The 13,812-nt window shown below is 35.4% G+C and overlaps 1 protein-coding gene across 1 annotated transcript in view; it reads left to right on the top strand.

The window, feature by feature from the left end:
• Positions 1–12,880, top strand: part of SLC17A6 (solute carrier family 17 member 6) — a 34,237-nt gene extending 21,357 nt beyond the window's left edge. Inside the window, exons 4-12 of the mRNA XM_052811449.1 lie at positions 295–409; positions 2,283–2,370; positions 2,472–2,558; positions 3,478–3,620; positions 5,560–5,709; positions 7,891–8,023; positions 8,721–8,831; positions 10,269–10,396; positions 10,758–12,880. Of these exons, the coding sequence (XP_052667409.1) occupies positions 295–409; positions 2,283–2,370; positions 2,472–2,558; positions 3,478–3,620; positions 5,560–5,709; positions 7,891–8,023; positions 8,721–8,831; positions 10,269–10,396; positions 10,758–11,090 (1,288 nt within the window). The 3' untranslated portion in view covers positions 11,091–12,880. The remainder of the gene's footprint in view (positions 1–294; positions 410–2,282; positions 2,371–2,471; positions 2,559–3,477; positions 3,621–5,559; positions 5,710–7,890; positions 8,024–8,720; positions 8,832–10,268; positions 10,397–10,757) is intronic.
• Positions 12,881–13,812: the final 932 nt, after the last annotated feature.

Raw genomic sequence — 13,812 nt, 5'->3', positions numbered from 1 at the left:
AAAGAGTGGGGATATATAGGGAGACTAAGATCTATACCTATGACTGCGTAAGATGTGTTTCCTCAGGAAATTATGCTAAAGAGATGTCTATGTCCATGTTTGGTGTGGGTCTTATCAGACAGGTTATTACACTAGATGGAAGTAGACACTAATCCAGTCCAGCAGTTAGTATATTGCCTACATAGAGAACATATGTTTAAACACATCTATATTGATATGTGAGCATATGTGGAATAGGTCAATTGGAACAACACTTAAGTTACTTCCTTTCCTTTTTTTTTTCCACCTTTGCAGAGTATTTGGTGCTGCTATACTGCTGACATCCTCCCTCAACATGTTAATACCATCTGCAGCCAGGGTGCACTATGGGTGTGTCATCTTTGTTAGGATCTTGCAGGGCCTTGTAGAGGTACGGAAAAATTATAAAATAACCAGTAAATGTGATAGATATTTGTTAGCCTTTAATTAGCAATTGTACCTTTTGGGGGAAAATAAAAACTGCTTTCAGTTTATTACTGATTTTCAGCGTAACGGATTTCAGTGTATGAATTACAGCTATTTGATTTTCCTTCACCTATAAAATTACATAGCAAAGTTTTCTCTTGCTAAGAAGCCAGTGTGATATGTATTTAACACTGAAGTTTCACTGAAATCTTGTACTGCATAGGGTTTATACTGGTGCTATTCTCAACACTTATTTGCTGTCCAGCCTCACGGAGATTAAATCTATAATAAAGAATTAAGCTTCTGTCATAAGCCCTGACCATGCTCTTGTTGGAATGAATGAGAGATTTACCATAATTTAAAAAAGAAAAAAAGTTGAGCCTGCCTTCTAAATTTATTTGTTTGTTTCTTTACTGAAAGACAGATTTGTAGGCCTGTGACTGCTGGTTCTTTGTTCCTCAGGGCTACACACTTCTGTTGCATGAGCTGATTTTAACTTGTGCAATTTATTGTATAAAAAGACTCCAAAAGAGGGTGCAGAATATACCTGAAAGTTAGATAATGGTCAATCAAGTTCTTAAAGTATATGTGTATAAATCTGGATCCATTCCTGAAAAGTGATCTGCATGTACAGAGGCGTGCTGGACTGCAAAGAGGAGAGGAACGGAAGCAAGTGGGTAATTAAAAAATAAAATACCTATTTTACACCCACTCATTTCTGTGATACTGTTCAAAGGAATTGTGAATGCAAGACATCTCAAACAGGACCGTCGGAAGAAGGTTTACAATAAACCCTGACAATTTTAAGATTACGTCTTTGTATTTTTTTTTTTAAATTGACAAAAAGACTGAAATGAACATGAAATTGGTTATTGGATCTTCTTTCAAAACGGAAGAATGTATTTTATGACCTTTTGCATATTGAGACCAATAATCTCAACATTTATGATAACCTCAATATTTGCAAAAAGTTACTATTTTTTTCTACTTTTTTCATAGGAAGAAAACCATCAGATTAAGAGAAAAGTGACTCTATATAACTATGCATACATCATAATAATTCTTAAGTAGAAATTTTGTGGGAAATTACTGTACATTTCATATTACATTTTCTAAAATTTCAACACTGCAGGATGTAATTTTTTTTGGTTTTTTTTTCTTTTTTTTTTTAGTTTTTCTATTAGTAAAATAAAGGCTGGCTTTGAAGAGACACCTAAAAAGTAACTGGTTTAAAATCAAACCAGCTAACATCATTCCATTATTTGCTTTAAGTGCTCAAGAAGGTTCATTAAAGACAAAGACAGTGAAAAACTTCTCTCTTAACACTATATTTTTAAGCTCTTATTGACCTTATTTTCTAGTTTTAGAGCAGTGGAACAGTAATCTGTATTTCCTAAATGATACTTTAAAAGTTAGATTAAAAAAAAAAAGTTATAAGGCCACCAAAACTGAGGGTTGGAGAAATCAGCCCAGCATTAGAAAGACTCCAGAGGGTCTGTGTTTTCATCCTTCCTTTGACTCTGGTACTTATGCATTAAGATTTTTTCTTTTTAATTCTTTGCAATTCTTTCCTGGAAGGGAGAGGGGGAGTAAAAGGAAATAATTATGTTTTATATCTGTTTCATAAGGCCTCTTTAATAATTTGGAGTGATATACAAACCCCATTTCATCTTTAACAGAAATTGAAGTTTTTCTATGGCTATGCTGAGACTTGACTATAGAAATGCAAAGCATTCTGAACTTCTTGTTTGTAGCAATTAAAAAAAAAAGTATCATGCAAAGACAATGAACTGAGTAATTGATCAGCATTAGCTAACTTGTGGCACACCATTCCCCAGGGGGTCACCTACCCTGCCTGCCACGGTATTTGGAGCAAGTGGGCCCCCCCATTAGAAAGAAGTAGGTTAGCAACCACTTCCTTTTGTGGTAAGTAACCTTCTATTTTTGTCTTTCTTTCATTTGTAATGTAAAAGTATTTTGAGACCGATTTTTTCTCCCTTTTCATCCACACATGTCTTGTTTTGTAGGTTCCTATGCAGGAGCTGTTATTGCAATGCCTTTAGCTGGAATTCTAGTGCAATATACTGGGTGGTCTTCTGTGTTCTATGTGTATGGTATGCGTTTTTGCTCATTTCACTCCAGTAATGTATGACCTTACTCTACCCTTTCTAAAAGTGTAAAAGCTACTGTTAAGAGGCCAAGAAAAAGAGAAGTGGGTCTGTAGAGCTAAAAATACAGTCTAGAGAAAAGGACAAAGAAAGAATAGAGTTTAAAGGAGACAGTAGGAAAGCAACATTATTAAATAAGAAGAGAAGCTAGTTCATAGTGAAACGTTCATCACTTCTAGTACAAGTAGTGCAAACTGCTACGCGGATCTATAGCATCTCAGATCATGTAACATTGCTCTTTCATTTATACAACTGTAAGTTTAGAGTACCTGCCTTGACTAAGATGTCCTGATTTTTATCTGAAGAACTACATAACTTCATCCACACTATTTGTGCTACCTTAACTTACACTGATGGAAAAAAAATGTCCCAAAGGAGTTCATTCTGCAGTGTAAAGTTGTTGTGAATTAGGGGAAAACCTTATAGATATTTAATAAACTACTCATGAAGTGCATTGCTATGTTGAAAACAATGCCACAATCTTGTATTTTGCAGGCAAAAAAATTAGTGCAGTAATCAAACCGCAATGGTTTAAAGCAGAATGGAACTTCATTTATAGTCTGGTGAAATGAAATGGAAGCTGTTTCATTGCATCGCGTTGTACAGATTGATGCTAAAATATCAGTGAATATTCACTTACAGTGAAATCATTCTGTAAATGAAACAGAGAAGACTTCAATGTGGTCCAGCTCTGCATGTATTTTGCACAAATCTTGTTTGCAGGATCCGAGTCTCTGTTAGAATGACTCAGTAGAAGAGCAGTAACAACAATTGCCATTTAAATTTGTTATAATTAATCACAGATTTTTTCGTTGTTTGCTGCTTTACTATGCATCTTTTAAAAGTCTTTCTTTCCATTCCAAAGGGAGCTTTGGTATAGTCTGGTACATGTTTTGGCTTTTGGTTTCATATGAGAGTCCTGCAAAGCATCCTACGATCACAGATGAAGAAAGGAGATACATAGAAGAAAGCATTGGAGAGAGTGCCAACCTCCTAGGTGCAATGGAAGTAAGAATATTACTTATACACATTTCCTATGAGATAGTAATAAACTGCCAAAAGACCCAAATAGAAACAACAACAACAAAAAAATCAAATATCCTTCTCTTTTAAGAGAGAAAAACAAGTTTCAAACAATTGAATGGTTTTGGGGTTGTAGTACCTTGAGTTCAAGTGGTTAATTTACTTCCTATAAAATCCCTTCTGGAAGGTTTTCCTCTTCCTAAAAGTAAACTGGTGGAAAGCATTACTCAGTGTGTCTTGAGGTCCTCAGAACATCAGCAAAAAAGCAAATCCTGACTATTCTGTTTAATTTGCAAGGAAGACTGTAAGTTGCAACAGAGCATGCTAGGAGAGTCATAGGAACATTCCCCATTACTGTGGTAACTTTGCTGGAAACATGCTATCAAGCCTCTCATAATCTGACTTAGTTCTGTGCTGGATTAGTTCTCAAGAACTCCTAAAAAACTAACTATGAACTCAGAGAATTGTCTAGCCACTTAATATTCCCATCATGCTAAATAATAATTTTCTTACTTCTCTAACTATTGAAAAGCTTTAAAGAAACTATCACCATGCTTACTAACTCAAGAAAGTAAAAAGTTTTGGTTCTTAAGCCTCACTTTGACTGCTCAGATTTTTATACCATCCATTCCCAGTAGACCCTCACTACCACTCTTCATTATGTTTTCTAATTGGTCAGAACATTGGTTCTTGACTGAACTCGGGAATAAACCATTTTCCTCTTAGTAAAAAGCCTTTGATACAGATTAAATAGGGAACTGGAAATATTACAGAGTCATTTCTTTGATAGCTGACATTTTTAGGTGTTCTTGAGGGAGTGTCTGGGTTGATATTCAATAGCCTTCAGCAGTGGTTATGGTTTCTTATACCTACAAGTGCTTTTGAAAATCTGACATGAAATGAGATACTTCAAAGGATGTCCATATAATTCTTACTTGGGTTGGATAATTTCTGTCTATTTTTTATTGTTGCTTTTTAACTAAACATTTTTTTGAAGTGATTAGTTTGTATCAACAGTTCAGTTACTTCTAAAATATTTAGGCTGAAATTCTTCCCATAGTACCAAGTTAGCTTTTCTGGCTGGCTTCTCATTAATTAAGTCACTCTTAATCCTTAGCTCTTACTTAAGTGTAATTTATTAGGTGTAGAAGGTACTGCATAGATCCATCCAGGAGCTGTTTTTCTTTGAAGAAAAGCCAGTATTCAATTCAACAGTAGACCAAATCCAGCCTGAAACCTTGCTGAAGCAATTTTCAAACACTCATCTGGGTCTGGATGCTGTATTTGGATCAACATAGATGGGCAGAACCCTGGGCTCGTGGAGAGGTGCTGGGACTCAGCAGGACTGTAGTTCTGTCCATCTGTCTTTTTTTTTTTTTCATTATGAAATTAATTGTAAAAATACAATAAAACAAACAAAAAAAATATACTGACCAAGCAGTTTGAGCTGAGGTTTGATAAAAAAATTATTCAGAATGCTGGGATTAAGATTTAAATGCTAAAATTCTTAAAATAAATCTGGATGAAATTGTGTACTTAGAGAGTAAATCTGACTGTTGCCTTAGATAGAACAGCATTGTCCTTTAAAGTAAAATTATTATTTTGGGCTTAGTATGTTCATGTTTACATGATTGAGATAATGGCACTTGTACATGAGTGTTTTGATACAGCTAAGTATCACTGAGTTTCTCCATTTGTGCATTTCGTAGTAATTTTTATTTGCATATGTTTTTAAATTAAATCTTGATCACCCAAACGTGGATGCATGTATTTTATGATAATTGAAGTCATTGGAATTCAGATAAATAAAGCTGTGTATATAGGAGCTTGTTGGAGTACAGGTAAAAATAACAGATAAGAAAGGGGAAGATAAGTAGTTGATAATGATCAAAATGGTGACTGGATCCCCATTTCTATGTTTCAGAAGTACAAAACTCCATGGAGAAAATTTTTTACATCTATGCCAGTCTATGCAATAATTGTTGCAAACTTCTGTAGAAGCTGGACTTTTTACTTGCTGCTTATTAGTCAGCCTGCTTACTTTGAGGAAGTGTTTGGATTTGAAATAAGCAAGGTATGTAAAAATAATGTAAAGCTTTTATCTTAGCTAAGTAAATATCAGAGCTACATTTGTGGTATTTATTAGGAGGAGAAAAGTGTTCTGCATCTTTATCATGGGATTAGAAGTCTTAAATCTTATCCCTCCCAGTTACTGTTTCCTTGACCAGCACATATAAGTGAAGTAATAACAATGACAAAGGGTTGGATAGGGGAAGGTGAAGGCAGGATGAGATTTAGCGATGATCTACTTGGGGCCATATTGCAAAAAGACCTTCAGTTAAGTGCTTGAAACCAGATCATGCACGGTATTAGAATGGTATCGAGAGACCCATTACACTTCTGTCCCTGACACCCCAGGGGATGCAGGATCCCACCAAAGCTGTAAAGACAGCATTGACAAGTGGTTCCATTTTTCCAGGTGCATTTTACAAAGCAGGACCACCTAGTTTTAGAAAGGATAGTAAAATTTATCACCTTCCGATATCCCCCTTTAATGTGATGAGAACTGCTCCCCCTCTTTCACTTAGGAAGTGAAAGAGATGGTGGCAAAATATGAGACATAGGGATGATTCCCTAAGGGAAGGTTCCATGTAATTCATACGGATTTTGGATCAGACCTGTAAAGTAAATATAGATACATGCACACAAGCCTTCAGAGTGTATAGTAAGCTTCCTACTAATACAGATTTCCTTCTTGTGAAAGTTAGGGGGCTTGTGCTTTTGAGAGACCTGTATTCTTTTGATCATGTTCCATGAGGTATTGTCACCCTAAATTGTGGTGTAACTGACAATTAGATGAGTAGCTTCCAAAGTGTTGCCGTATTATGGAGTACTGTCAAAATCATGTGATGCCATCCTGCATTTAAGGGTGGGCTTCCATCTTTAGCTGGAGTTATTTTAAGAAGCTTTGCTGTGCTTGAAACATCATCTGTTATGCATGCAGTAAGAATGGTCACATCCTATAGAATTAATCTGATCATTTTGTTCTAGAAGATTTTTCTTAGAGTGTATTCAAAGAAATGCAGAGCTTTGTAATCAATGACAGCAAAATCAGGTTTTACCTGCTGTGGATATGGATGCTTATAAATGAATAGTTATCATTTAGTCAAGAACACCTCAAAGCAGTAACTGCAATACCATAGTTACCTCATAGTTAATATCTGGCTTATTGGGAGAAACTTTTATTAACATGAAGCTAGCTGTCACAACATAGTTGCCACATATATAAACTGTAGTGAAATATACAGTTTCACAACTTTAATTGAAGAGTAGAGAAAACTTGTTTTCTTTTTGTTCTCATGGAGTCTGTCTGCTCTGCACACTGATGTAACTCAAAAGTCAGACATCAGGCCAGCTGATACACTGTTCAGACAGGAATTATGCAAATAACCCCTCTGCTTAAGCACTTTTTCACATACACAATAATCAGCACTCCCTATTAGAACAAAATGCCGTGTGTACTAAATCAAACTATTTGCAAGGCGGTTATGTTGACAGGAGATAGCAGGCGGCAGTGCCATGCTCACAGACGCCCTATCCTGCTTTGAAGGAAAGGTCTTCAAATACATTATTATATCTTGGAACAGTCATCACAAAATTACTACGTCTTACTTTGCTAGTATGTATAGCATTTTGAATATTGTCAGTGGATATTTAGCATGTTATCTTTCACTATGTACAGAGTTTCTCAGACATATCTTTTGCCCAAGTGAAATTGAGGGATGGTCAGAAATCAAAGGCAAATGGCCATTGTGCATGTGAGGATGATCCACAGGGAATCTGTCTGGATGTGTTAGGTTTACTGGGCAATGCTACACCAAAGACATCACCAACAGAAATGTAGCAATTCAGTTCAATACATTTGATCATAAATTTTCTGAAAAGAAAGGGCAGAGGGGCTATAAATCAGGGGGGAAAAAGTCATTAGCTTAAATATAAACTATGAAAACAATCTATAAACAAAAAGTGTCATGACATCAGAGGTTCTTAAACACTCTGGCTGGCCTTCATAAAATACAACGACAACTTAAGATAACCAGTTTTTTTCATTTAATAAACCAAGCTAAGATTTTTAGTTTTAGCACATAGCCTGAAATTGAAGAGAAACCATTAATTAGTTGCTGAATGCTTCAGAAAATGAAGAATCAATATTTTCTTACTGTTTATACTCTGCTAATTCTAATGTTTATTTTAGGTGGGTATCTTGTCTGCTGTCCCACATTTAGTGATGACAATTATTGTTCCTATTGGGGGACAAATTGCAGACTTTTTAAGAAGCAGGCAGATTCTTTCCACCACTACTGTGAGAAAGATAATGAACTGTGGAGGTAAGTCCTTTTCTATTAAAAAGCTTCTTGTACAGATTCAATGTCCATATAGTACACTGTATACAGTAAACAAACAAACTGCGTGGTTTTATGTACTTATGAAGCAATATGTTGTACATTTTTTGTGTATTACAGATGTGGTTACTAAATAAAAGTAAACACAGTTGTTCCTGTTCCCAGTTTCAATATAGATGTTTGGTATTTGAAAAAGCATTTTGACTGTTAAAGAAACAGATGAGCTTTGGGGGGGTAATTTGCCTATCCTTAGCTACTTACTGAATCTTAGCTCCTCATCTAAACACCCTCTGCATTAAGAGAGCCCAAACAGCTACCTGAGATTACATATCTGACTTCTGAGCTGAATCCTGGCTGTGATAAGGGCTGCAAAATTGCTAAGTGAGTTAAGTGTATATTCCCATTAGGGTTGGCTGGAATGACCCAACCAAATCACAGGTATTTCTTTTAATCTTAAAACTGACAGGGAGTAACAGTAAATTAGCATACAAAGAATAAAATAAGGATTATTTGAGGCAGCAAGAACATGTGGTTTTTAGGGATGAAAGAAATACCTGATTATATTACACTCTGAGGTAATGTTTTGCCTCTGTCTTCCTATGAAATATCGCCATATCCTAAGGCGTGCAATATTTGAGAGGAAATTAAATCTGATGCCTGGTTTTGTTTATGATTTCCCCAGGTTTTGGTATGGAAGCAACTCTTCTTCTCGTGGTGGGATATTCTCACAGTAAAGGAGTGGCTATTTCATTCTTAGTGCTTGCTGTAGGCTTTAGTGGATTCGCCATATCTGGTAAGATTATATTACCATTATTAGTAGATTATTTTCTCTTAAGAGATAGAACACCTCATTTGGGTTTTATTCATTGATAGTGATTTAAGCAAACCTCAGAATTCCAAACGACATTATTTATGATCATTACAAAGGAAAGTACAATCAGTACCACATCTTTTATATTAGATTATTTTTGTTCAAATACTTCAATCTTTTCCATCTTCATTGCAGCAGATTAGACTTTCTTTGCAGTGAGGTGCTAATTTACGCCGTAGATTTTTCTTGAAATCAAATGTATGACACAAATGGACTGGTATTATACAATGATACCTAAATGTACATGTCTTTGTTTAAATATAGACCCTTTACTATTTTTCTCCATTGTGTATTAGTTAATGCTTTGTTGGTGTTGCATTATTTTATTACTTTGGGGCCTAATTACTAGCAATTTTTTTCTGATTTAAAATTCAGCTCTTCCCCTTTCCTGCTGATATATTACCCCTTTGCCTCTGTCTTTCCCAAACACAAGTCACCTGGCCTTCCCTTGTTTTCCCACTGTGATCTAAGTATCCTCTCCCATGCTGGTTCCTTATGTCTAAAACAGGCTCTCTTTTCTTTTGTGCCAAATATCTAAACTCTCCGTAATCAAATCTGTCCTCAATCCCATGTATTCTGCAAGGTATCATGCCTGTTTTGTACAACTTGAAGTGTACTGCACTTTCTTTAACAGTTATGCATATCCTACTGCCTGCCTTTCCCCTTTTATTGCATTTCTGTATCCAAAGATTTGGTTTCTGTTTTCACTTACTTACATGCTTATTTTGGGGACAATGAGTTCTGTCACTTCAGAGAAGCATGATTTTTTTCTAAGATTATTTAAATAGTTACTGCATAAATTTCAACAGAATTAAGCTGCTGGAAATGCAAGAGAACAAACAAGTATTTATAAAAATAATTAATAAATCATTTATAGATACTGTCTTTTTACTCCCTTCATTTTACCACTCAAGAACAGAAGGGAACTCCCTTCTGCTGGTCTGTGTAACAGAAAGAAAAATGTGGGCAATAGGAAAGTGGTACAAGCTGGAAGAAGAAATGACATGTTATTTACAGCATGAAACGGTCATGAATGACACTGCAAAATATGAACTTTCTCCCTGCCTAAGTATATTCTGGGTTCTCTACTCCACACAGCCACTACTGGGATTTTTTTAAAAACTGCAATTTTGGGAAGAAAATGCATTTGGTATCCTTTTATAATATATTTTTTAAAGAAAACGAAACCCCAGAGTCTCTCTAGGAATATTTAACCATTATAAGCCTTTTAGAGAAAAAGAAATGCAATTAAACAGCCCAAATATGTCATAGTAAAATTGTCAAGTGGTAGCATTACTTTTCAGAACTGAAGTAATGCTCTGCTTTTCATATGGATGTTTGTTGACCTTTGTATTCCAGGATTCAATGTCAACCATTTAGACATTGCCCCAAGGTATGCCAGCATCTTAATGGGGATTTCTAATGGAGTCGGGACCTTGTCTGGAATGGTTTGCCCTATAATTGTCGGAGCAATGACAAAGAACAAGGTAAATGGCAATACAGTTTTCAGATCTTCCAGTTTAATACTATTGGTTTCAAGAAAAAGACCTTTCCATAGTACAACTTGCCATGATATCCATATTAGAGTCTGGGACCCCCAGGGGATAGCATCTAGGGACTTGCAAATTTGAAGCGTGCTTCGGTATATGCTCACCAGGTCAATGCTTTTGTAGGCTAATGAATGGTGATTTTTCAAAGAAAGATGGATATAAATAACTGGAAACTGGATACTTAAATGTTTTAGGTGTGCTGACTACCACAGCCTCAATCCCTAATTTGAATCCTTCAGCTCAGAAGAGTCAGATAAGTCTATGCACTAGTCTGATTTAGCAAATTTCTTCTTTACAGACACGTGAAGAGTGGCAGTATGTCTTCCTCATTGCTGCTTTAGTTCATTATGGAGGTGTTATCTTCTATGGCATATTTGCTTCAGGAGAGAAACAACCCTGGGCAGACCCTGAACAGACAAGTGAAGAGAAATGTGGCTTTATTCATGAAGATGAACTTGCTGAAGAGACAGGGGACATTACTCAGAATTATGTAAATTATGGTACCACCAAGTCTTATGGTGCTACAACCCAGGTCAACGGTGGTTGGCCTAATGGTTGGGAGAAAAAAGAGGAATTTGTACAAGAGGAAGTACAAGACTCATACAACTACAAGGAAGGAGATTATTCATAACAAACCTAAATATTGGGTATATTTTGTAGTGTTTGTGATTAAATTCATTGTGATTGTTTGCACACAGAAATAAAATGTGGTATAAACATGTAAACACATATCAAACAGGAAGGTCTTACTGTAAAAAAAATACATCAAAGTGCAATCTGTATGAGTTGTGACATGTCATCACTTTCATTAGGTTATATTTGTTCTATAAACATTAGAGTTTTAAGGGTTTACTGGTCAAAACTATAGAGGCAATTAGATACTTAAGGTATACAAGAGCTAAAACTCATAACTAAGGATCAAAGCACAACTAAGCAACCAAGTTGGCACATCTAATGCTCTTTTTAGAAAGCCAAAATTACTTGATCATTACAAATGCACTTATATATTTGTTACACTGTATTGAAAGAGATTGTGTTAAATACACACGTTTACTCAGTGCAATGTAGGAATTGTGTGTTTAGTCTAAGACAAGAGCTTTCTTAAAGGAGAAAGGTTGAGTCCTAGGCATTTACAGAGGATTGATCCAGTTCCTTTAATGGCAATTGTATCAAGCCTAAAGAACAAATAGGGCATATTGTATGTTTATCGTGATTACATGCTGCAGGCTACTCTGTGATGAATAAAGGAATTATTTAGGAGTTTTATACTGAATATTTGGGCACAAATTCTTATTTCTATTCTTTACAGAATCTTATGAAATTCTAGGCATTGTCATGTTCTTCCCTGCATTTATCAACTAATATAAAAACAATATACAATGCTGTCTGACTTTTCATGCAGACTGTCAAATCGCTTTATCCAGAACCAAGCTTTGTTATTCTGTTCTTTGCAGTATATTCCAACTTTGTACTGGTGTCTTTAGAGAGAAAAAACCAATATAACCTAGAAGAAGATATAGTCTTTTACAAAATTCCAAAGAGAAATTTACTATGAGCAAGTAGCCCTATGAAAAAGGATGTATTTGTTTTGCAGAATATTTTGAAGCCAATAGAAGAAACAGAGAATAATTTAACCCTTATTCTTCCCTTAATAGCTTTCATATTTTTACACATCGTGCCACAGTTGTATACATAGATATAAGTTTATTGAAGATACTGTAATTATAGAAAATGTTGCTATTTTAGAAATCCCTGAAATAAAAAATGTATTTGTCTTTCGGTTAAACCTAATAATAATGGACACTGAATATGAGTAACATATAAACTCACAATAAACCAAAGTGGTAAATAACTAGTGTTGGGTTGAAAGAAGCCAACAAGCATCACGCTTGACTTTTTAGCATAACTCAACAGTGACTGCAACATTAGTGTACCAAGCAATAAGTGCAATGCATTATGAAGTGCATAATCTTCTAGACTATATATTAACCTTCATTTAGCTTGTTGTATATATTTGGGGTTGTTGGGATTAAACCAAACTGAACCAACTGAATTTAGCAACACCAGACCACTTCTTAATACTCTAAAATGACAACAATGATCCATTTCTTAATTCAATCAAATGATTATTATTGTATGTAATAATCCATTCTGGATTCTTGGTCTGTTCATTGTATCGTGCTAGTGATTGGAAACCCTGCTACCGCAATATACAACTTGAGGATTGTTTCTTCTCCTTTTTTTTAATGCAAATCATACCTTGACCTTAAGAAAAAAGTATTTTGCTTTGTGCCTCAAAGTGATGTAAAATGTGACCATAGCTTTTGCTGTGTTTAATGAAAAAGATGTGGACTGTGTCACTTTTGTTGCTGCAAAAAGTGTTAATAAAATGCTCTATTTATCCTTTTATATAAAAAAGGACCATTGCAGTTTCTTGTCATTTTTTTTAGATGCGCTTTAATATAGAGGACTAAAATTATAGTCACTGCAGAACAAATCCTGCTATTGATATGGAGATAATACCTTATGTCCCATCTGGGAGCTATGCTGAATACCCAGTGTCCTGCATTGTCTACTCTCACCTCTGACCATGCAGAGGTGTGTGGTGGGAGAGGCACCTAACTGCAGATTGTTGTTCCTCCTCTCATAAGGATAGTTGGAGTAGGTGTGGAAAAGAAAGGAACAGGAGGATCAGTGTGCCAGCCAATGAAGCGAAACTGGGAAAGACAAGCTAATCTGTGTTAGCTAAAGAGCTGGCATGGATCAGCCTCCTCTAAAGAAAATATAAAGCATCACAGACTGCTGTTCTTGGAATTTGCTCCCTTTCTTGCTCCTGGAACAAGACTCCTTAGCCAAAACATAATGTTACTTTCCGTCCATCTTTAGATAGGGCCTACCGGAATCAGTAAATTCAAGAAATCCTCTATTAAAAGTAAGTCTTTTTCTAATAAAATTTTTACTTTTCAGTAATTTTCTTGCACCAAGTAGAAGAATGTAGAAACATCAAACTGAACAGAAGGCTGCAAAACACTAGACAGAACAGTAATGTGCTCAGCGTTTCTCACCAATAGGCTAGTTGTCATGAGATGCTGAGTCAGGTAACACCCAAAGTTACTGCTAATTGTTGTGATGGACTAGTGTGATGTTGCCATGGAAACTTCCTGAAAGATTCAAAAATGGGATAAATAGGGTCTGTAAAAGTGCTGTTGCATTTCTCATGGTAAGTGGACATCTCGGAAAATGAAAACTAATTAACAAAATTAAAATCTACTTAGTTTTCAGTCTAATCTTACAGGTTCTCTATCTTTTGGAATTGTTTCAATAATTTCCTATCTTTAAGTACAGGTAATTTT

The sequence above is a fragment of the Harpia harpyja genome, chromosome 16 (genome assembly GCF_026419915.1).
Source record: "Harpia harpyja isolate bHarHar1 chromosome 16, bHarHar1 primary haplotype, whole genome shotgun sequence".
NCBI classification, from domain to species: Eukaryota; Metazoa; Chordata; class Aves; order Accipitriformes; family Accipitridae; genus Harpia; species Harpia harpyja.
This window is presented reverse-complemented; position numbering and strand designations above follow the sequence as displayed.